Raw genomic sequence first — 23768 nt, forward strand, 5'->3', positions numbered from 1 at the left:
AGATGTCTCTTTTGAGGTAATTTTGTGGAGAACTACAACCATATATTTATGCACGGTGAGTTCACTTGACTGTTGGTCTCTCTTGTTTAATTTGGTTGGTGTAAGCTCTGCCAAATGCCACAAGATACCAAGAAACTTTAGTTATGTTGGATGAGACGAACTGTGAGCAGAGGCAAACTGATCTGAAAGACTATCCCCATGTGCATCATTTGAAAAACACGACTTTGAAAGAAACATGAGGTACTTTTGAAGAGAAAGTTGAGCACATTTCTTTTGTTAAGTTTAAATGCTCACAAAAGCTGTACTTCTCATTAGATAGTATGTAGTTTTTGGATTGTTTTGGTCTCTTTGTGTCTAGCTATAAAATTCTACTACTTTTGTACTGTATTGTGCACCGTCTCTTGGTATTGACAATAATTTTACCATTTTTAAATTAAAAAAGTATAATATAGCCTTTCAATACCAAATGTTGGACTGCATCTTCGCAAAAATGCTTTGAATCTCTTTGCTTACCTATCTTTCTTCTTTCTTTGAGTCTCTTTACTTACCTACTTTTATCACTTAGAAGTTAGAGAGGAAGAAAGCAAAGAGAGATTTTACGTTACCCAAAAAAGAAAGAACAGGTGGTGAAGTAAGAATTTTGAACAAGAATTTTTATTTTCGATATTTTTGATATTGGAAAAGATCATTCGTAAATCTAAAGAGTCATCCGTCACCGCGCAAGCGCGGGCAAATTACCTAGTTCAATAGACAAGCCCATGTTCATAAGGGATGCATAACGAATAAATGTAGCTACCCGAGTGTACTCCTAACACAATGAAAAGAGGTATGAAGGAGAGATACAAAAGAGCAACACACTTATATTGCTTCAAGGGAACGAGTTGGCCAAGAATGGATTATCTTGCCAACCAGATTAAGAAGCATCCCAAATGCAGATATAACCAAAGCAAAAATAAAACAGTATTCGCAGTTTATGCACGACAGAATTAAGAAATAATGAGATCAAGCAAAAAATTAGGAGCTAAAGGAAGCATAATGGTAAATAGCAAACTTGTCCAAATATGGATTTCTAAAACAGAACTTACTACTCAATATCCCAACAAAATTTAGTATTATCTCAGCACTCAAAACAGTTGAAAAGTCTGATCCAGAAACAAATACGGAAAAACAGTGACAAGCTAAACTTTTTAAGCCTTCTCTTTGGCAGCTGTAGCAGCGGCTTGGCCACGAAGACGACCAGTCCTCCTTGCAGCAATAAGACCAACCTTTTGACCAGGTGGAGCATCACGACGAACGGTACTAGCATGACCAATATGTTGATGGTTACCACCACCATGAGGATGCTCCACAGGATTCATAGCAACACCACGAACCTTGGGCCAGCTGTTCCTCTTCACACGGTACTTGTGGTATGCATTACCTGCCTTAAGCATTGGTTTCTCAGTACGTCCTCCTCCAGCAACCTGCCCAATCATGGCACGACACCCACTTGGCACAATCTTCTTAGATCCTGATGGGAGCTTAATCCTGCCAAAAGTAAATTTGAATCTAGAATTAGAACTTCAACAATCATCTGAACATGTTTAATAACTGAGAGTGTGAACCACTGTCATCAGATTAATTTCATCGAGGATAAAAAAGACAAAATATAAACACTGGTTAGTTGGGTATAGATGTACTTCAACGAGCATCTGAACATATTTGCTAACCGAGTACTGTCACAAGAATAGAAACACGCCACAAGACAACTCATTGAGGATAAGATAGAATATGGACACTGGTGTAATTGGGAACAAAAGGCACTACCATTGTAGCTCGATAAAAAAGATGCATTAGGTTCATGCCTTTGCTAATGCAGCTTCAACGACCAAATATATTAGCATCAACAACTCTTTGAGTCGCATACAAACATAAAACTAATGAGACTAAACTATCACAAGATGGTTCAACTAAAGAATGCAACTTGGCAGAAAATGCCCTTCAAAACAGCCAAGATTCATTCTTAAGTAGATACGACTATGGCCAAGACAATCTTACTTCAACAAGAGCATGGGGCACAAACTGAAAATTAGTGTGTCTACCCCAAATTAAAATTAATAAGATCTGTAAGGAAAATTTTTACTTTGTCATTCAGTATTAAGCTTCTAATCCACATTAGCGTTGTTCTACTAAGACAATTGAAAACTAAAGCATCTTCTCCAACAAATCCAACCCATTATCACCTAATTGAGACAATAAATCCCTAAAGCCAAAACATTATAAACCCCAGATTACAAAGACATCACATAGACACCCCTAATTAATTCTGGGTGCCCTTCCAAGATCCCACATTTATTGTATAACCACTCCTAGTTAATGATAACAAATTAACAAGAGGTCACAATACTATAAAAGGCAAATAATGAACAAGCACCATAAACAGACATGTAACATGTGTAAGTAGTAGTTCTACAGTTCAAATTAGACATAAAAATCAGACTAACAGTTAACAAAAACTGAACAAAATAGGATAAAACAAAAGTAGTGAATATGTATTACCTAGTGGTACCATTATCAGGGTTGTGACTAATAACAATAGCATAATCCCCCGAACATCTAGCAAAAACACCACGATCACCAAGTTTATGTTCAACATTACAAACCACAGCTCCTTCAGGTATAGATCTCAACGGCAACACATTACCAACCATAAGATTCGCTTTCTTCCCACAATAAACAAACTGTCCCGTATACATACCCTCAGCAGCAACAAAAAGTTCCTTTTGATGCTTGTAACGGAAGGGATGACGGAAAGTAATACGTGCTAAGGGTGCACCACGACCTGGGTCATGAATAACTTCCGTTATAACACCTTTTAAGTAACCGTTACGTTCACCGAAATCGAGGGTACGGAAACGGGCAGGACCTTTACGGTGGTGTGTGTGGGATTTGAAAACGGAACCTGCTCCCTTACGTTGTGCTCTGATTACACGACCCATTTTTTGTTCTCTCCTTTTTTCTCTCACTCACACTTGAGTTCGGCTGTGATAGGGAAATGGTATATATATGGAGTGCGTAGATTATTAGGGTTTTAAGAGGAGAGGAGCAAAGACCTAGTTTAAAATTGGGCCGGGATTCTTTTCTTCTTGTAAGTGAATGTGGGTTTTATCTTGGAGTTTTAGCCCAACTGCTGATTCTCAAGTCCAGTCCATTTTTTATGGCCTGAATAAAAATAAATTAAAAAAAAAAAAATATTGCGCAGATTGGTCTTTAATTTTTGTCTCTCGAATTGCTGGTCTTTAATTTATCCCTTTTGCCTAAAAAAGTGGCCAAAAATATTCTGAGATTCTGGGTTCGAATCCCGGCTTAGTAAAAAAATAGATTGAAAAGGGATGTTTATACACAAATATTAGCCAAATCGGGTAACAAACACAAAGTATGGGCTACGTGGTGTTAATATTTCAAATATACACATAGGACGTGATTTTCCCATATTAATATTGTATAAAATGAAAATATGACGATGTGGCGTAATATTTTATGTGGCTATGTAAAGAGAAAAAAATTTGAAAAACATGGAAAGCGATAAAGATGTGACATTCACACACAAAACGAACAATTAGAGATTTTACAAGGAACTAAATAATTACAAAGTTGACTTGTATTTGAGAACAAACTTAAGATTCAAACACTTTTTGTACTCTCTAATTTCCTTTTTTTTTTACAACTAAATTATGAAAATTACAAATGATGGAGTACTATATTTCTTTTTGTTTAAACAAATGTACCAAAAAGAAAAAACTAGAGAAATATGCTCTAATGTTTTCCAACGTTCTTCCAAAAAAAATATATATATTTTGTGATTCTTTTTACAATATTGAAACATTACAAAAAAAAAAATTTTATCATTAGCTTTGCTTAAGAAAAAGTGCAAAGAAATTGAATAAGCTACAAATAAGACACCATTTTTTATTTTTGAATTGAGTGAAAGGGTTAAATGAAGTGTCTACAAAATATACAGAGGTTTGCCTGTGTCTTAAGGCAATTTTTTTTTTCTTTTTCTCTACTAGAATTCTACAAAAGTTAGGCTTTGAAACCTAAGTTTTGCTCGAATAAGCCTAATTTTCAACGAAACCCTGTCTTGCGATTTTTTTTTTACTGGGCCTGGGTTTGAACTCATAAATTTTAGGTGAAAGGCAAAAATTAAAAACTAGCAATTTGAGAGGGAAAAATTAAAGACCACCCCCGAATAAGGGCAATCGTGCAAATTGCTCGTGGTGTAATGAAGGTGTCATTTGCACTTTTGTCCCTATTTTGTGCTGGTCTTCAATTTTATCCTTCAAAATCGAACTTATGCCTAAAGAGTCATAAGTTACGCATCATAATATCCATAAAATTTGTGCCCTTAAAGAACTTAAGCCCCATTAGACATAAGTCCGATTTTGAAGGACAACAAACCATTTGAAGGACAAACAGTGCAATTACTTCAAAATGAAGTAAGTACACTATATACCTTAAGACCTCTTGTTTCGAGGGGGGCAATCGGCCACAAATAGTCCATCTGATCCAAAACAAGTGAATTTTTTGGGTATGACATACTTCTTAAAATGTTATGTAATTAATTACACTAATCAAAAAAATATTTAAAAATATTACCTTTTATTGCTTTCCCCAAAAAAATTTTTACAGTAGAAATAGTCAACGTTGGGATTTAAAAAACGAAAGGATAGCATTGGAAAAAATTAATACAGTTTAAGGGAGAGAAGACCTTAAAATTGGGCGGGGGTTCTTCTTGTAAGTAAATCGGGTCCAGTCTTGGATTTCAGCCCACCATTGATTCTCAGTCCAGTCCACATATTTATTGCCCGAACCAAATGTATTTGTCATGGAATAGTGAAGTATATTATACATTAATATACATATTTGCTGGCTATTATTTTGGTGGGGCCTATTTATGTCATTTTTCTAAAACATTGTCATGGAAGATCCCGTTTGGCCATAAAAGTTATTTTTATATTTTCGGAATAATTTTTCACTTTATTTTGAAAATCAGTGTTTATCCATGAAAATTTCAAATCCAACTTGAAGTTGTATTTCAAATTTGGAAACACATTTTATAACCTTTTTTCAACTCACTTTTCACTTTTGTGTTGTATTTGAGTACATTCAAGCATGAACATTATTTTAAATATATTGTGCAAAAAGTAGAACCAAACACAACTCCAACTCCATATTTAAGTTTATTTGAAATATTTCAAATAAACTTAAATATATTTGGAATATATGGCCAAACGTACACCTATTTAAACTTAAGACCTCTTGTTATAGCCACTTTTCAGCTCCTATAATGGAATAATTGTCACTATTATGGAGTTACAATTTTCATAGGTTAAACTCCATGGCCATGGCAATAATTATTTTCCAAGAATGAGACAAAAAAATTGGCAATTAAGCACAACATCTACAACAACAACAACAAAAAAACCCTTTGTTTCGACACTTCAACCTTATGCCAAGCCTTCATTGTTTAAGGATATGCATGCGGTTTGATTTTGTGTTACGTAGCTTCGATCTGTGGTATGCATTTAAAATTTGTCTTTTATACATATATATTTATCGTTTGATCATAGTTAAATGAAATGATTTTTTCACTTTAATTTTTAATGCTAATTAAAGTTAAATTGCACTGTATGGTATAAACACCGGGTGTGGAAAAATATTTACCCTTGGTTAGTTAGTTTGATTTTGTGTTATTTGAACTCAATCTTTTTTATTATTACTTTCAAATATAAAATCTTGTGATAAGTTCCTCTTGGTTCGATAATTGTGCTACTTAGCTTCGAATCTCTTGTGCTTTATTTTATTTGCAACCTACTAAGTGCAGTACATGTAATTAATTTGTAGTTTGAATGTACGGAAAGTGGCAGTATATATATATATATATATATATATATATATATATATATATATATATATATGTCATATAGTAAGTTTGAATGTAGTTTGGTGTAACTAAGTTTTAGGTAGTCCATGTTGAATACGCAAAATATTCTCAACATCAAATAGAGTTCTTTTAATGTAGTTGTTTCCGACGGCAAAATGTATTACGTGTTCAAATTTCAACGTACATTCTCAACGTTTTGACGGTAAAGATTTTGTAAATTTACATTAGATTTTCCGTGTTCAATAGTTAAGGATCGAGCTCAAGCTGGATATGCTGTTTCTTAAAGGATAATAATTTTCTTGCTTAAGGGATTCGTTACTAGAAAGTGTAGAAAGGAATTATACGTAAATATAAGAGAAGCTTTGAATATAATAGTAAAGGAGGTTCAAAATTTGCATTGATCACAAGTTTGAACCTGAATATGGAATTCTCGAATATTCTTTTAAGAGAATTAACATGAATAGTCGTCCGTCCAAATAAAATTAAAAAAAAAAATGAATCAACGGATATATACTATGTACAGTTAATGCATGATAGATGTATATTGACCGACGACTATACATATTTTTTATCAAGCGGCCAAATATGTAATTCTTTGTTTGTTTATCCACTTTGAAATTCTAACTCCGTCATAGACACTTCAAGTTCTGGAAAACAGATATGTGCACAACAGTAAGTAGGTTGGCTTTTTATCCGCTTTGCATATAGAAACCAAATGAGAGTTGATAAATAACTATATATAGTACTATGGGGTACTACTTATAATTAAGATAAATCATAATGCTGTGATGATGTCTTTATCGAAATTTCCGTGTCCTCTCTTCATTCTAATATTTCTAGGTTTGTCAGTACGCAATAGATATATAATTCACCACTATCAAATCAATTTTCTCAGTTAAGATTTTTTTTTTTTTTTTTTTTTTTAAAGACTTTGAAAAGAATTTCCCAAGAATTACAGTCTTCAAATAAAAAATAATGAAAAGTTTGATTATCTTTACAGGTTACAGCTAATCATGTATATATAAATATATATAGAAAGCTAGCTTTGCTTAGCAAACAACTTTTTCGTTATCTTGGTAAATAAGGAACAATTTTTGTAGAAAAGAAATGACGTCCACAAAAAGTTTTCTAAATATTTCAAAACTAAACTTTCGTGTACGTTAATTAATAAATACGCTAGAATTGTGGCAGGGTAGTTGATGAAAACTGTGGCAGGGTAGTTGATGAATGTTTTTTTATCTTGAAATTCGTCAATTATTTGAACACAGAGGATCACTAGCAGTGATGGAGCCACATACCAAAATTAAAGAGGTTCAATGAATTTATTCAGAAAAATTATATCGTAAGAATAACATAAAAATAATTCTGTGTATACGTATAAGATTTTGAATGTCTTTGACACAAGCTAAGGTTTAAGTACAGTGACAAAGACGCATTCTGATATTTGCTGAATTCCTTTATTAGAATTCCTGGTTTCCCACTAATTACTGACATTAACGTGAAATAGATCAATGGCTTCTCCATCTTCGAATTTCAGTTCATAAGAGGAAAACCTTCTCTTTGTGGTTTTATTTTAAACATATATTTAGAAGGGAGGTGAAAGTATTCCCTATACACTACAGGAGAATCAACAAATAAATCTGTTGACACAATATCAAGATAATTAAAATGACAATCGTCAATCAAAACCGGAAATTAATGTGTCTTCCATAAGTGTTGTTTTCGTATGTTGACAGTGTTCTTGTGTCATAGATTTACCAATTCAATGTCTTGGATGTTGCATAATAAAAGTATAATTTCTGTATTCAATATGTATTAAATAATCTCATATTTCAATTATTATCAATTCATTTTATCAAGCTCAATATTAACCAGATTAATCAATCTCGATGTAACAACAAAATCTAATTAGTAACAAGTTTAATTAGGAGTATAACTTTTAAGGGTGAGTACTGAGTAGTATAGGGGTTGCACTTGATAATTGATAAGTCGAGTTATCTGGGCACAAGGGCAACTCAAGACATTCTGTTAAATTTCCAAATTTTAAGCGTTGCTCCCACAAATCTGCAAAAAAAAAAAAAAAATTATTAGAGTTGCAGATAACGATTACAGTTCACCCTATATGAAAATTACTCTAATGCAATTTGAGTCTCGCCAAAAAGTTTCTCTTCCTCAATATTCACCGTTTCAACTCCACTAAAAAATTATTAACAAAAGAAAAATACAGAATAAAAAGTCAAAAGTATAAAATTGAATCGATCTGCCACTAGAACACTTCTATAATATTTTCCAATTTTACTTATGATTATAGTAATAAGCACTTGATAGATTTTTTATATATAATATTATGCACTTGATAGATTTTATTTTTGAAAAAATTCTGCACACTTTCTTATGTGTTACTATTGTTTAGATGTTGAAAGTTGAAAATAATTAGGAGGAATAATAGTCGTGAAAGGTTAAGGCGCAGTAATCCAATCGTCTTGTTCTACACTTGTCACTCTCAAATCACGCCGTCTAACCAAATGTGCAAACATGGCTTAACAAAGCAATTCTCCCTTGTGTCACGCCAAAAAATTTCTTGAATTCGATAATATTTGCATTAAGCGAATGAATACAAGATACTTGATTTGCATATAAATCTTTTGTAAATACAACAACAATAACATACTCACTATAATCTCATAAGTAAGATATGGGGAGGGTAGAGTATACACAGACCTTATCCGTATATTGGGAGGTAGAGAGATCGTTTCTGATAGACATGATAAAGCAAAAATAGAGCAGATCAAAAAGGGAAAAGGAACATTAATCACAACAATACGGTACGCTAAGGAGTCGTTTGGTATGCAGACTAAATTATCCCGGGGTTATAATCCCAATATTATAATCTGGGACTAATTTATCCCATCTGAGAGATGGGACAAAATAATCCCAAGGTTAGTGGGATAGGTTGGATATCTCATTCTTAAGATTGCGCTTCATTTTATACTCTGTTTGGTAGAAGGTATAAATTTATCCCCGGATAAATTATATCTTCTACCAAACACGGTATAAAATTAATACCAAAATTAGTGTTGCGATATCCGAGCTTATACCATGCACCAAATGACCCCTATGTGAATAACAAAAGACGATAGATAGTAATAGAAATCAAAGGATAAGAACTACATGAAAAATATTATGACTATTAGTAAGGAAGGAAAGACGAGACAACGCTCTACTACCTACTAATCTTCTACCCTAATCCGTATCCTTCAGAGCCTTCTATCTAAGGTCATGTCCTCGATAAGCTATAATTGCGCCATGTCATGTGTATTCAGTTCTCTCCAATACTTCTTCTATCTTTTCTTCGGATTTTAGTAACTTTATTGTTACAAAACTAGTTTTCTGAATTTAGTATTACAAAATAATTAGTTTAGGGACTTTATTATGACAAAAGTTAGCGACAATATATCCCTTATATTTTTGGCGCAAGAGCTGACGAGTCTCATTTGTCCCATTACCTTTTTGGCCTCCGACACATTTTGCCTTTTCCTTAAATTAATAGGAACATATTTTTCTATCAAACAAGTAGTTATATACTGTACCAAAACTACTTCAAATGTTTTGCTCCTTCTTGAAGATATAGTTCTCGATATTAAGTCTGGCATTTTGCACTTCTTATCTATTATAACACCACCTAAGCCAAACTTTGACATTTTAATTGCTCCCCTGTTTAGACTAAAAAGACTCCTCAACCCCCATGAAAATCATATTCTCTCTCTTCATCATCTGCCTGTCATGTCTCTCTGTGAACTCAGAGTCCATCAACCGTTCTGATTTTCCAGAGGAGTTCATTTTTGGAACTGCTTCTTCAGCTTATCAGGTACTATCAAGTACCTTTCTCGCCCTTTCTAATCTAGAGGCATATTTACAGTTGAAGTTACGGGTTTAGCATAATTCAGTAGTTAAACTTAAAATGTTAAATCAACCTCTGTTCTAATCACTACATGGCCCGATTTCTTTTGCTCTTGTAGTTTGAAGGTGCTGTGGATGAAGGAAACAAGGGAATTAGCATATGGGATACCTTCATCAAAAGACCAGGTTGGTAATATGTTACTATCTTATCTAACAGCTTAAATGGTTAGAGCATGCTTTTCTTTACTTGTGTTCTTCAATATGCCCCTTCACGGGAAGACCGGTTTTATATCATGGGCCAAACAGTAGAATTTCTTTTAGAATGGTGGTGGTGAGACTCGACCGAAGTATCTCTATCTGCTCTGTTATCATATTGAAGCGTGTGACTATCTCATTTAAAAGTTTAAGATGCTAGACATAAAAACATGCTTTTCTTTTCTTGATTATTTCTGTAACACAAAATTAAATCTGATGCGTCATATGGTTTCTGATTCTATAGGAAGAATACTGGACTTCAGCAATGCAAACACAGCAGTTGATCAATATCATCGTTTCCAGGTAAAATTTCATGGGCCATAAGCTAAATTTCTTGACTGCCAAATGCAGTATTATTATTAATTTATTGTAAATTTATTCTTTTCTTGATCTTTTGGAGTGCTCCAATTCCTTTTTTGAGATTTTCAAATATAATGTAATAATAAAGGGTACTTTATTGATAAGCATGGTCACCTAATCATTACATAATTATGCACCGATTGTTATTATTAAAAAAAGAGAACACGTGGGACTTATCATCATCTTTAAAAGATAAGAATAACAGTTGCTTCCACATCAGAGTATTCTCTAGCAAATAAAAAGAAAAAAAAAAGCCTCTTGTCAGAAGGTTTCGGCTTTGTTGTTATTTAACTAACTTGTACGAGATGACTTTGACAATTACAGAGTGACATAGAGTTGATGAAGAATATAGGAATGGATGCCTATAGATTTTCAATATCCTGGACACGAATATTTCCAAGTAAGATTTTCTCCCTTTTTTTTCACTTCCCCCTTTTTTTAATTAAAGAGTTTAAGTTATATACACATCGTCAGTAGATAAATATCTCAAAAGGTCATTGAACTTTGAGAAATTATGTAATAAAGTCATTAAACTTTGCCACATATCAATAAAATCACTCAACTTTGGCCTATTATCTCATAAAATCACTCAACTACATATGTCATAAAAAAAATCTAACATGACAATATTAATTAATTATTTTATGACATGTAGACGTGGGCTCTACAATAAAATAAAATAAATCCATATCTTTATCAGAGGGTCATGGTAGATGAATTGGTCAAAATATATATAAATATTCATTGAATCCTTTTTGCATTACGTTAGAAATTTTCTTTGTGTTAATGAAATTTAACAATCGATAAATATACACAACAAAGCAATTCACCTATGCACACTATAATTTCTTAGAAAAAGAAATTCAACTGATCACCCTTAGGACTTGCGGTCCAGTGTGGCTTTGCCATTGTGTGCTGAATTAAAGCTATTGTATTATAGTCTCTCCATTTTAATTCATGTGGCATTACTTTTTTTTTAAAAAAAGTTTGTTCTAAAGAGTATGTTTGTGCTTTGGATGAGGGTCAATTCATATGCAAAGATATGGATTTATTTTATTTTATTGTGTGGCCCACGTCTACATGAGATAAAATAATTAATTAATATTGTCATGTTAGATTTTTTTTGATGATATATGTAGGTGAGTGATTTTATGAGATAATAGGCCAAAGTTGAGTGATTTTATTGATATGTAGCAAAGTTCAATGACTTTACTACATAATTTCTCAAAGTTCAATGACCATTTGAGATATTTACCCCATCGTCAGTATAATGGACCAGGTAAGCTATGTTACTTTCAAGATTACAAATTCCACATTTTAAGGAGGTTTACCTGTAAATATCTATTCAAAGTGATCAAATAATGTAAAAAAAAAAAAAAAAAAAAAAAAAATTACACTGACGAGTGTATTTAACTTAAGACTCTTTATTGAAACTATTTTTCTTCTATTATGCTTCCTAACTTAGATGTAACATTCACATGTCACAGATGGAACAGGGGAACCAAATCCAGAAGGAATTGAATACTACAACAATCTCATAGATGCCTTACTAGAAAAAGGTTCCATTAAATTAACATACTATCTGAAAAAAACCAAATTTAACATGAAGCTAATCATTTTATTATTGTCACATTAGGTATTCAACCCTATGTCACTTTGTTTCACTGGGATCTACCACAGACGCTTGAAGATTCGTACGAGGGATTTTTAAGTAAACGAATAATGTAAGTATGTTAACACTTGCCTGCAGTCTTTCTTTCAGAAGTATAAGTACAGAATTCCAGCTAATAAACTCTATTTTATTGCAGAAAGGAATTCGAACGATATGCTATTACTTGTTTCAAAGCTTTCGGGGATAGAGTGAAGCATTGGATCACCTTTAACGAGCCTCACGGTTTCACAATTCAAGGTTATGATTTGGGAATTCAAGCTCCAGGAAGGTGCTCTATTCTATTGCACTTGTTCTGCAGGAAAGGAAAATCGTCCGTCGAGCCTTATATCGTAGCACATAATATTCTGTTGTCTCATGCTGCTGCTTATCGTGCTTATAACAAAAAGTTCAAGGTATTTCACTTCGAAACAAGAATTTTTTGCGATAGATATTTGATGACTACTCGGTTAAAATAATGACGAGAAATAGTATATTGACATAATCCTATTCTTATTCCCCTAGTATTCCAAGCAGTGGCGTAGCTATATAGACTAAAGGGTAGTCAGTTGAACAGACGAGTCTGAAAATTATACTGTGTATATAAGTCAAATTTTGTTTCTTATAGATATATATTAAATCCTGCAGACTCTTAACGAAACTTTTGGCTTCGTCACTGACTCCAGGCAAGTCAACGAGGCAAAGTGGGGATAGCATTAGATTCTAAATGGTACGAGCCACGTTCAGATTGCGAAGAGGACAGAGCTGCTGCAAGTAGAGCGATGGATTTTGGACTTGGCTGGTAATTTTAATCATGTACTTCTTATAAATGAATGGGGTTTGAAGAAAAATTGAGTGTAACGTACCGATTTAACAAAAACAAAGTGACTCAGGTTCCTTGATCCACTTCTCCTGGGGAATTATCCTCTTTCAATGCAGAAGTTGGTGGCTGAAAGACTACCCAAGATCAGTCCTGAGGAGTCAAAAATACTGAAGGGATCTATTGATTTTCTTGGCATCAATCACTACACAACGTTATATGCGCGGAATGATAGAGCAAGGATCATGAAGTTTATGATGAACGACGCTTACTCTGACTCTGCTGTAATAACTACCGGTAAGATGTCAAAATTACTATAGTCAGGCCTCTCCATGACAGTTATCCTCTATAATAACATTTCATTCTAATGTTGGAAACGATTTTTCCTGTTATGTTATATTATGTGTTCTCTATAAAAACATTTTGCTATAGCAACCAAAAAGTATTCGGATGAACGGCAACGTTATAGAGAGGTTTGACTGTATTTGAATTGGATGATAAATCAAGAGTATCAGCTGATCACCTTTGTTATTTCAGCTTTCAGGCACGGAGTCGCAATTGGAGAAAAGGTATGCCTGACAGTTGCGAGTGCTCGTCCATATTTTGCCAAAGTGTGATTTTTGTCCTTAAGAACGTGTCTTTGTCCAGGCTGCATCTGGTTGGCTACGCATCGTCCCATGGGGCATTCGGAAGTTAATGAATTACATCAAAGATAAATATGGAAACCCTTTGGTGATGATTACTGAAAATGGTAAGAAATGTTATCCTGCATAAGTAAGAAACAGAACATGAGTGACAAAAGCCCGTGCTTGAATATCCTGAATGCAGGTACGGATGAACCTAACATATCCCATATAGCGTTAAATGATGCATTACAAGATGACAGGAGAATAACTTACCATAGAGACTATCTCTCAAATCTCTCTGCTGCCATAAGGTGCATTCAACTGGCTTCGCTATTCTCAAACTTCAATTTAGTTCATTTTTTTAGTACTGCTATTTTTTGGGATTCTTGGTTATTTTGTTCTTGCATCAGATTTGACGAAATGTCCAACTAACACAGGGAAGACAATTGCAATATCAAAGGTTACTTTGTTTGGTCCCTACTTGATAACTGGGAATGGAACTCGGGTTATACAGTACGGTTTGGATTATACTATGTAGACTTCAAGAATAATCTCACAAGGACACCAAAGTCCTCTGCTAAATGGTTCAAGAGCATGCTGACATCGGAGAGAAATTTGAACAGCATGCTGACATCAGAGAGAAACCTGAAGACACAATAATGAAATATGCTGTTCATTTGAATTCGACGATAAGATGATACTATAAAATTTGATCTATGTACATTAACATCATTGCTTGTACATTTTGTGCCATAGAATACTGTAAAATTTGATCTATATACATCAAATTCATAGCTTGTAAATTTTGTACCATAAACATAAAATATAAATGTTCAATAGAATACAAAGGATATAAATGTTCAATAGAATACAAAGGATATAAATGTTCAATAGAATACAATAAATTCAGAGGAAAATGAAGCATTCGATGTCTGTTCTGTTTTCCTTTTCCAAGTCCAGCTTGTGTGACACTGACATTACTTAAACATCAACCATTCAAAAGTCAAAACTAGAGCGAAAATATCGGCTTGAAGGCGCACATCCATACTTTGAAAGCCATCACACAGGCTGTGGCCGATGGAAACATGGCTGGTTTACAAAGGCTGTAAGTTTCAAACTCAGATTGCCCAGGTAAAATGTTATGGCCAGTTTGTTACCTAGACAAGGGTGAAGACTACTCCATGAAGACTAACATTTAGATCAATGATTATTAATTCCAAATTTCCATCCCAATCAAACCCACATTGCCAGATTTATTACTTGTGCAGTTCTTGCTTGAGGAGTTCCGAAACGAGAACCATTACATTGATGGATAGATCCAAGTAAATATACCGGGGAAACACCTGACCCACTTCCCTCCCCAAGACTTGTCAGGATATGGACACGGATATAGAGCTCCGAAATATGGCATATATAGCAAGACTAGCGCACTCACACGACATTCTGCAATCCATGGAGGAGAGAATTGCTCGAGGAAATTTTCTGAAACTAGAGAGCTCTTAGCTAGCATCAAAGCCATCTCACTTGCAGAATACAGAATAGATTCGATAGTCAGTGTGACGCCAATGTTGTCTAGGATGTTAACCTTTTTTGAAAAAAAAATTGCTGCTTGTAAATAGTTATTATGTTGGAAGACCATATGTCGCAGTTCACTTCCTTGGCGAAACTGCCATTTCACTCTTATGACAATTAGTCTTGTTCAACAAAAGAAACAACAGGAAACAATATTTAAAGGCAGTGATGCACTTTTAGCTCTAGAATCCCTGCAAAACACACGGCCGCTGAAAGCAAAACTAACTTCATCGGCATTGAGATGACAAAGCGAAGAAATTAAGACATAAACATTGTCTATAGCGGCTTTATTTTATTTACAAGCCTCTTCCATAAGTCATTCCTAGACCTACCCGACCAAAAACCCTCAACTAAACCCCCAATACCTCTCCCAGAAGAAACTGTAACACTTAGTTATGTAACTTCGGTGAATTCAAATAGTAATAACTTTGAAGACATCATGATTGACCACGTTTTGAGACAACCACCATCATATCCTAAACAGAACCACTGGTAAAGGCCTGAAGGGTATGGAGCATCTAAGAAATGATCCCTTAGCCCACATTGCCAGATTTTATTACTTGTGCAGTTCTTGTTTGAGGAGTTCCTAAACGAGAATCATTACACTGATGGATAGATCCACATAAATAGACCAGAGCCCGCACCCCCCCCCCCCGGCCCAAACACATGTCAAGACACTGATATAGAGCTTGGAAATATGGCGTATATAGCAGACTAGCACTCACATGACGTTCTTCAATCCATGGAGAAGAGAATTGCGCGAGGAGATTTTCCGAAACTACTGAGCTATCAAAGCCATTTCACTTGCAAAATGTACAATAGGTCGTTAGTGAGTGTGACGCCTATGTGGTCACTAGGATATCAACCTTCTTTTTAAATGTTTGCTGCTTGTAATTATGTTGGAAGACCAAATGTCGCAGTTCTTTGGTGAAACTGCAGTTTCAACTCTCATTTACCACAGATAATTAGTTTTGCTCAACAAATGAAACAACATGATACAACGTCAAAAAGCAGTGATGCACTTTAAGCCTCTAGAATTCACGCAAAACACACGACCGCTGAATGCAAAACTAACTTCATCAGTATTGAGATGACAGAAATTACGAAATAAACATTGTCTATAGCGGCTTTATTTTATTTACAAGCCTCTTCCATAAGTCATTCCTAGACCTACCCCACCAAAAACCCTCGATAAAACCCTCAATACCTCTCCCAGAAGAAACTGTAACACTTGGTCATGTAACTTCGGCGAATTCAAATAGTAATAACTTTGAAGACATCATGATGGACCACGTTTCGAGACAACCACCATCATAACCATGACTGCCAAAGCCATGAAAGATGCTCCCATTGTCTCCACAGTGCCAAATTTAGCACTCCCATCAGCATTGACAAAAATCTTGTTGCCTCCAAAGAGATTGTTAAAGTAATCTGACAAGCTGTTCATCATATCAACCACTGTTTGTTTAATATTCTGCCAAAAGCCTGTAAAGGAGTTTCCAGATTTAGACTCTTCCGCCTCAGATTTGGAATTCACACTCCTTGGGGATGACTGGGAAAAGGAATCAGTATCAGCAACGGATTCATCTATCTTTTGTTCCCACGAGTCAGGGAATGACGCACCTGCAATAAATGGGAATGTCATAAGAAGCTTGGACCCTGATGAGTGATTTTTGAGAAAAATCAAATAAATACCTTTCTCACTGGTTTTCTGTGACTCAAGGAATTCTTGAAGGGCCGGATTTTGCAGCACCGCATTCCACACTTTTGGGTCACAAGCAATTGAAGCAACAACACTCTGGGGAGGGTGAAAAATGAAACCAACATTAGCAAACCTGGAATACTCGTAACCTCCGGAAACTCCTAAGACGGCACTCCTAAGAGCTTCATGAAGTTGTAAGTGTCCACTCGTATACCAACATTAGAAATACCAAGAAAATGCATAAAAAGGACTTCTTCAGGGTATTTTTACTTTTAAATCTTAGTGCCTAACCCATCAAAGCAAACTTTATACTCATGCCTCGTGCTAAAATGTGAAGGAAGAGAGCTAATAACAGCAGCCTTTCGCCAACCCATGGAACTGAATATAACAGCAAATAAGAGTCATTTTTTAAAAATAAAACAATACAGGTTAAAGAAATCTCTAGTAAGTAAGCCACAGGGGATGTGGACTTCATCCAGCAGTGCACATTCTAAGGACCCGTTTGGCCATGAGAATTATTCACTTTTTTCCGGAATAATTTTTCACATTATTTCAAAATCAGTGTTCGGTTATAAAATTTCCAACTCCAACTTGTAGTTGGATTCCAAAATTTGGAGAAGTGCTCCAAACCTGTTTTCCAAGTTCTTCTTCATAAATTCCAAATAAAGTGCTCTATTCTCTCCTTTGCAAAAAGTATAACTAAACACAACTCCATCTTCAACTCCAACTTCATAAATTACAAATAAAGTGAAAAATATTTGGAATCTTTGGCCAAGCGCCTACTAAGAGTCAAGTTATCTTGATGTTGACAACCCTGCTGCTTCTTCAGAAATTTAAATAAAGTATCGTACAGATACGTATTGGATTCAACTCAAATGTAGCTCTCTACAGATGTCAGCATCTAGAGAGAAGCATCAAAAGAAAAATCAAATGAGCTAAATCACGCAGCACACTCACTAGGATGAGAAGTTCCAAATTCTCTAGTCGCTCGCACCTCCAAGAAAACAGCCCCCGGTTGAGGAGATTTCACAAGTAGAATCAGGGGCCAGTTTATATAGTTTCACTTTCTTATATTAACCAATATTTAATTCAGCATTTGTTGACTGGATCGTCTTATTTGGTCTAATGGGTCATATTCATATTCATTCGTCATCCTAGTAATGGCCTATAATGCAGGATTTAAGAAATAAGTGCAATCTCAAGTGTCTATGACATGAACATAAATCATTAGATAGAATAGGAAAACTTAAGAGAACTTATAAACATAAATGACAAAGCAGAAAACCTGTGCCGCAGGAGTTTCATTTAGAAACCTAAATGCATGCATAGCATGTTTTGGGACAGACTTGGTGACCCCACTGCCAGCACAGGCTTTGGAGAAGGGCGATAAGCTTGAGCCAGATAAGCAAGAACCTCCATATTCATTAGCTGGTTCGGACAAATATACCCTGCAAATTTTAGAAGAGTTGTAAATTGCCACTATGTAAGGAGTTTCTCACAATATGTATCAGAGCAACGAAACATCTTTTGGGCAAATAAAGCAACAGAGTGACATTGACAAGTCCATATGGCAACCAGAGTCCAATAGCATTTCGATTACCAGACCATAAAGGTTATTGGTTGATGAAACCAAAAAACTAAGCACACCGATATTATCGGCAGAACAACAACCGAATTAAAAAGTTCATTTTCATTCTTTCCTTTATCTATTCCAGATCCAACACTAAAGTTTATCTCTTCACTGACACAGTGACACTGTCACACAGAAGAGCGCATTTGGACGCTGGAAGTGTCACCCAACTATAGTATTTATGAGAATGTATAGCTCATGACAAAGAATAAGTTAAAAAGGCCCATTTTTTGCATTAATCCAAAAGACCTAAACAGCATAAAAGCCTAACTTAACTTCCCTTGTTCAATATCACATGTCAGTACATAAGAACAGCAAATGCTATCCAACCGTGCTTATTTGCTGTCAGTTTTAAGAGCTCACTTCATATTGGGATAATTCCAAGCTCCATTAAGATGACGCAACATAGAATTGAACATTGCAAGTCTGCTACAACATGTCCCATGTTATTCTACTCATCAAAAATGGATCAAACAAAAATTTTTTAGAAAGTGTGTAACTTTATTATCAATCTACCAATCAACTGATGACTAATCACTCAAACACCGTTATATTTACAAAAACCAACTACATATCCGAGAAACCACCAAATTAGCTTTCAGTCTGGAGAAAATAACACTCTATGGTAAAATAACGTAATTAAAGACAAATCCCTAAAGTGGTAACTTAAGAACCAAAAGACTTGCAATTTATGATTATAAAAAGCATAGGAGACACACCAACACCAATACTTCGCATCAACACTAAACCATAGATGCTATGAATTAAAAAAAAAAAAAAAAAAAGAGGATAATGAATACAAATTGCAGGCAGGGGAAAAAAAAAAAAGGAAAATTTCAGCCCAAAGCCTTTGGGTGATCCAGTTCACAAAACATGACTAAACATATAGGTTTTGTATATTTATACGTATAATATATATATGTACTATACATAATCAGTGTATAGGTTTTGTATATTTCGGCCATACCGGTAAACAAGTTTGGCCAACTGTACATATTGGTAAGTTTCCCAATAAAAAAGAAAAAACGAATAGAACAGTAAATTGCATGAGAAATTAGTTTTTACTATACTTTTGAAGAGCATCTTTAAGATCAGAAGTAGCCTCAGTAGCTTCCTTAAGAGAAGGAGCTCCACCAAACACGACACGTGGCAACGGCTCCCCACTCATCATTTCCTCCTCTCCACCAGCCATCTCCCAGTCATCGAATTCCGTCACAATCCTTTCCACCGGAGACACATCGCCGTGCGCCGCCGTGACCACACCGGACTTGACATCCTCCGACGATATCGCCGCTATCGACACTGGACGAACGACGTTACGGAACGGATGCTCAGCCGTAACGGAACGGAAACCGCTGTTGGCGGCGGTGATTCCGGCGACTTTTGCTGCTGCTCTGAATGCTCCTCCACCACCCATGATTTTCCGTTGAATGTTATTGAGGGATGATGGCAAGTCTTTAAGGAACTAAGAGAGCAATTGCGTGTAAGTTGAGGGGTGATCGAGGAATCTGTTGATGGGACACGTGGTGATCAACTGTTGCTTACTTAGTAAGTAAGATATTTTTAAGGATAATATTCCCAAATAAATGATCTGCACAAGATTTTGTAAAAGTTATTCCCTTCGTCTCAAATGGAGTTTTTGTTATTGTTATTAAAAATAAGAGTGAATCCCACTTTACCTTTTAATATTTAATGGTTGGGAAATAATCAAATTAAACATAACGTTTTAATATTTTTCGGTGAAAATTTTGTCATTAATAAGTGAAAATCATTTCTTCATTTTAAAAATCCTCTTTATAGTTAATGAAGACTTTTTTAAATGCCTATTTCACCCTTTACATTAGGGTTTTTTTTTTACTTCTTTAAAAATCATGATATTTTTCAGAATTTATGTATTATAACAAATAAATATTATCTTGCAGTCGAAGAAAAAAGTGAAAATACTAATTGAGTATATAAGTTAATGATCTTTTGTAATAAAATAAATTAGTAGAATAAACAAAAAAATAATATTATTAAAAATAATAAAAACTTTAATATTTATTTATACAAGTGAAAATTGAAACACGTCATAACTTTATAAATATATTTATATGCATGTAATGCAAAAACAATTAAAAAATAGAGAGTAAATTTTTAAAAATAATTTATTTATACTTTAAATGAATTTTATTATACAAACAATAGAGAATAAGAGAGAGGTAAAACTTAAATATACACACATATGTACATACATATATATGCGTATAATATTGAACAATCATAAAAAATAGCATTAGATTTTGTTATAAATTCATAAAAGTATTATTCTACTTAAATGTTAATGAACTTAAATAAGAATCTATAAATACCTACATTAAAAAAAATTATTATATATAATATAAAAATATATTACATAAATGGAGGATTTGAAAAAAACAAGGATGAAATAGTCATTGCATAGAATAAATGGGGGAGAATGTCTATTGTTCAAAGTTGATAGTTTGATTTTTAAAGCAGTTGGGGTGAAAATCATTTTTCACCCTTTTAATAAAGATATTTTTTAACAGATTTTTTAAGTAGTTGTTATGCATTATTTTACCAAATAGGTGAATGCAAATAAGAGATATATATTTTTGTATTTAATTCTAGAAAAAATCTTTATTAAAAAATAAAGATTCTCACCGAAAAATATTTGATAGGGGGGTTATCATTCCCATTCAATATGTGAGGGGGGTATCGTTTCCCAACCCTTAAATGTTAGGGGGTAAAGTGGGATTCACTCTAAAAATAATTGTCTTAAACTATTCATCGTTTGAAAGTTAAAGGCATAATTAGTGAATATTTCTTCATTTTACCCTTTATTATTAATGAATATAATACATAAATAGAGTAAACATTTAATAGATATTATAACTAAATAAGAATAGAGTAGGTCAAATACCCCTCCTAGTTAATATTTCTTACGGAACGTGTAAACTAAAAAAGTGATAAATAATTTATAGTTTAAAGTGTAATTATGAAACACAACTATAGTTTGTATATTTACCAAACGTAGCTACAATTGCGCATATATAACTATAGTTAAGAACTGTATCAGTGCATAATCGGGGGTATCAACCTAAAATTGTGGGTATCCGCTGAAATCGCGTGAAAGAGTTGTGTCGGCGCATACAGTTACGCACGTATTGTGTATTTGATACGTTTCACAATTTTTTGAAACTATAGCTATATATTGTAAATACAGTCTAAATGTTTGTCACGTCACATAATTTTTCCTTCTTTACTTGGATTTAGTTACCCAACCCAATGCAAAAGAAATCAAGATCGAGCCCGTAGGCCCAAGAGGGATCCTTTGGAAAGCCTGATGGGGCCATATCATTTTGGAATTTTTACTTGGTGTAGCTTCTTCTAAGAGGTAATTATTGATAATAACTACCTTTTAATTTATTTATATTTAGTAGCTACAATGATCTTATAAATTACCATTCGTAGCTATATCAAAATACATCAATTTGGAGTGGTTTAACCCAGGTTCGAACCCAGCCAACAACATTACTTTTCTTATATATTTTTTCTAGCTTCTTCTCCTTATATTTTGAGTATATTTAAGTATATTTCGTCATGTGTATCATCAAGTTGGAGTGGATGAAGTGGTTATTGGGCGTGGCTTTGCCCCTTCCCTCCCAGGTTCAAACCCAGCCAATAACATTACTTTTCTCACATATTTTTCCTAGCTTCTTCTCTTTGTATTTGAGTATATCTTTCGTCATATGTATTTGACTCATATTGTATCTCATATGTATTTGGCCTGAGTGTCTTGTATCTAAACGTATATGAGCCAAATACATATGAGATGAGTGTATTTGGCTTGCTCAAATACATATGAGATGAGTGTATTTGGCCAAGTCAAATACATTAACTACGAATTGTAATTTGGCAAATGATAGCTACGTATAGTAAGAGCCTCAATTAAGATAGTTATATATGTAAGTTTGCCTATCATTTTAGGCCGAAACAATTCATAACATGTTGCAGGCCCAATTAACAACAAGAAGAAAGAGTAGTGAAATAGGCTCAAATTTCACTCTTTTGAGCCCTCAAATTCTTGCCAAACACTACCTGAATCTTAACTAACTAGGCAATTGTCTTACATGCGTAGCTTCTTAGGATTATAGTGTATCTATGTGTAGGTAGTTGTGTTTGAGTAGTGATAATATATATATTTTATATTGCTAATAAACATACATAAGTTTGCACTATTTTTATGCGCATATATATATATATATATACACTATGTTCAAAACACGATTAATTTAACATTGTAGTTTGTGCTCCGTATCCAAAACTTTATTATATTAGTGTTTATTACGAATACAAAGTTAACAAAAAATTATTAATACTTTTTAAAAGAGAAGAAGTGTTTAAAAGAAAACTATTTTCCTCTCTTTGAGATGAGATAAAACAATTACAATATTTAAGCATCAATTGATACTTTGAATTTTAATTCGATTAATTTAAAGGTGTAAAACATTCTATTGTTAATGTATGTAGATTGGACCTAAACAATACTTATTATTTTTTATCAAATTTTGATTTGGATAATTCTAATTCAAATTATTAAATTAATTTTATATGTTTAAAAACGAAACAAAGTAGAAATTTGATTTTCTATTTAAACGAAGAACTACTATTTTTTAATTTTTTTAAATATTCTTGGTTTAGCTCATTTTACATTTGATTTTTTATATATACTATTTTTAAATTTTTGGTAAATATTCTTATTTAGCTCATTTTACTTGTCATGTTTTTGTATGATTTTTGAAGGAAACGTCAATTAGAATTAGAATTTGATTAATTTACCTTATTAATTATTTGATCTCCATTTAATATTATTTTTTCTTTTATGATATTAATCTCCTTTCACATTTATTAGAGTAAGAATAAAAATGAAAAGGTAATCAAATAGAATAAAAATGAAAAAGTAATTAAATTCTGTCTTATTTTAAAATATAAATATTTTAAGTATATTTATTTAGTAAACACAAACATAACAAATAAATTACATGGCGGAATAGCAAATACAACGATTAAATATCTAGATTAGATCTCGGGCTAATATATATAAATATAATTGTATGGTTTGGCCCTACTTAACCTTTTAAAAGCAATAATATGGAGTCCATTTTTTTGCCGTACAATAATTTCGATTCTAACTATATTGATACGCATGTTGAATCCACCATTATTGACTTAATGGGGATACTTTGGGAATTACATGAAAATTGTGTGATTTTTTATTATGGGGTGCACGTTTTTTTTGACATTGCTTTTTTTTTTTTTTTTTTTTAAT

General features: G+C 33.6%; 3 protein-coding genes across 5 annotated transcripts; 1 reads left to right on the forward strand and 2 right to left on the reverse strand.

The window, feature by feature from the left end:
* Positions 1-1014: 1014 nt before the first annotated feature.
* On the reverse strand, positions 1015-3024 carry LOC132035920 (large ribosomal subunit protein uL2). The gene is made up of 2 exons (XM_059426086.1): positions 2539-3024; positions 1015-1527 (listed from the first exon to the last, which is right to left on the reverse strand). Exons 1-2 carry the CDS (start codon positions 2976-2978, stop codon positions 1188-1190), a joined length of 780 nt encoding a protein of 259 aa, XP_059282069.1. The 5' UTR covers positions 2979-3024; the 3' UTR covers positions 1015-1187.
* A 6413-nt stretch (positions 3025-9437) lies between these two features.
* LOC132037268 (putative beta-glucosidase 41) lies at positions 9438-14383 on the forward strand. Of its 2 annotated transcripts, none has more exons than XM_059427765.1 (13): positions 9438-9791; positions 9943-10009; positions 10323-10381; positions 10763-10838; positions 11926-11997; positions 12075-12162; positions 12247-12502; positions 12773-12888; positions 12980-13203; positions 13444-13475; positions 13555-13657; positions 13735-13843; positions 13943-14080. In XM_059427765.1, exons 1-13 carry the CDS (start codon positions 9669-9671, stop codon positions 13962-13964), a joined length of 1347 nt encoding a protein of 448 aa, XP_059283748.1. In that variant the 5' UTR covers positions 9438-9668; the 3' UTR covers positions 13965-14080. The 2 variants fall into 2 exon arrangements, with proteins under 2 accessions (XP_059283748.1, XP_059283747.1); XM_059427764.1 differs by having other exon boundaries at positions 9443-9791; positions 13970-14383.
* A 931-nt stretch (positions 14384-15314) lies between these two features.
* On the reverse strand, positions 15315-19895 carry LOC132037269 (uncharacterized). Of its 2 annotated transcripts, XM_059427766.1 has the most exons (5): positions 19507-19894; positions 18092-18254; positions 16800-16902; positions 16423-16727; positions 15315-15580 (listed from the first exon to the last, which is right to left on the reverse strand). In XM_059427766.1, exons 1-5 carry the CDS (start codon positions 19851-19853, stop codon positions 15542-15544), a joined length of 957 nt encoding a protein of 318 aa, XP_059283749.1. In that variant the 5' UTR covers positions 19854-19894; the 3' UTR covers positions 15315-15541. The 2 variants fall into 2 exon arrangements, with proteins under 2 accessions (XP_059283749.1, XP_059283750.1); XM_059427767.1 differs by lacking the exon at positions 15315-15580 and having other exon boundaries at positions 16201-16727; positions 16809-16902; positions 19507-19895.
* Positions 19896-23768: the final 3873 nt, after the last annotated feature.

This window comes from Lycium ferocissimum, chromosome 11, assembly GCF_029784015.1.
Source record: "Lycium ferocissimum isolate CSIRO_LF1 chromosome 11, AGI_CSIRO_Lferr_CH_V1, whole genome shotgun sequence".
Classification (NCBI taxonomy): domain Eukaryota; kingdom Viridiplantae; phylum Streptophyta; class Magnoliopsida; order Solanales; family Solanaceae; genus Lycium; species Lycium ferocissimum.

Excerpts from the sequence above, each read along its gene's own strand:
- LOC132035920 (XM_059426086.1), bottom strand. The coding sequence starts at position 2,978 with ATGGGTCGTGTAATCAGAGCACAACGTAAGGGAGCAGGTTCCGTTTTC. Across the intron at positions 1,528-2,538 it reads CCTGATAATGGTACCACTAG|GATTAAGCTCCCATCAGGAT; the intron begins GTAATACATATT and ends TACTTTTGGCAG.
- LOC132037268 (XM_059427764.1), top strand. The coding sequence starts at position 9,669 with ATGAAAATCATATTCTCTCTCTTCATCATCTGCCTGTCATGTCTCTCT. Across the intron at positions 12,503-12,772 it reads CTTATAACAAAAAGTTCAAG|GCAAGTCAACGAGGCAAAGT; the intron begins GTATTTCACTTC and ends CACTGACTCCAG. Across the intron at positions 13,844-13,969 it reads AATCTCTCTGCTGCCATAAG|GGAAGACAATTGCAATATCA; the intron begins GTGCATTCAACT and ends CAACTAACACAG.
- LOC132037269 (XM_059427766.1), bottom strand. The coding sequence starts at position 19,853 with ATGGGTGGTGGAGGAGCATTCAGAGCAGCAGCAAAAGTCGCCGGAATC. Across the intron at positions 18,255-19,506 it reads CTTAAAGATGCTCTTCAAAA|GGTATATTTGTCCGAACCAG; the intron begins GTATAGTAAAAA and ends TAAAATTTGCAG. Across the intron at positions 16,903-18,091 it reads ATGAAACTCCTGCGGCACAG|AGTGTTGTTGCTTCAATTGC; the intron begins GTTTTCTGCTTT and ends CACCCTCCCCAG.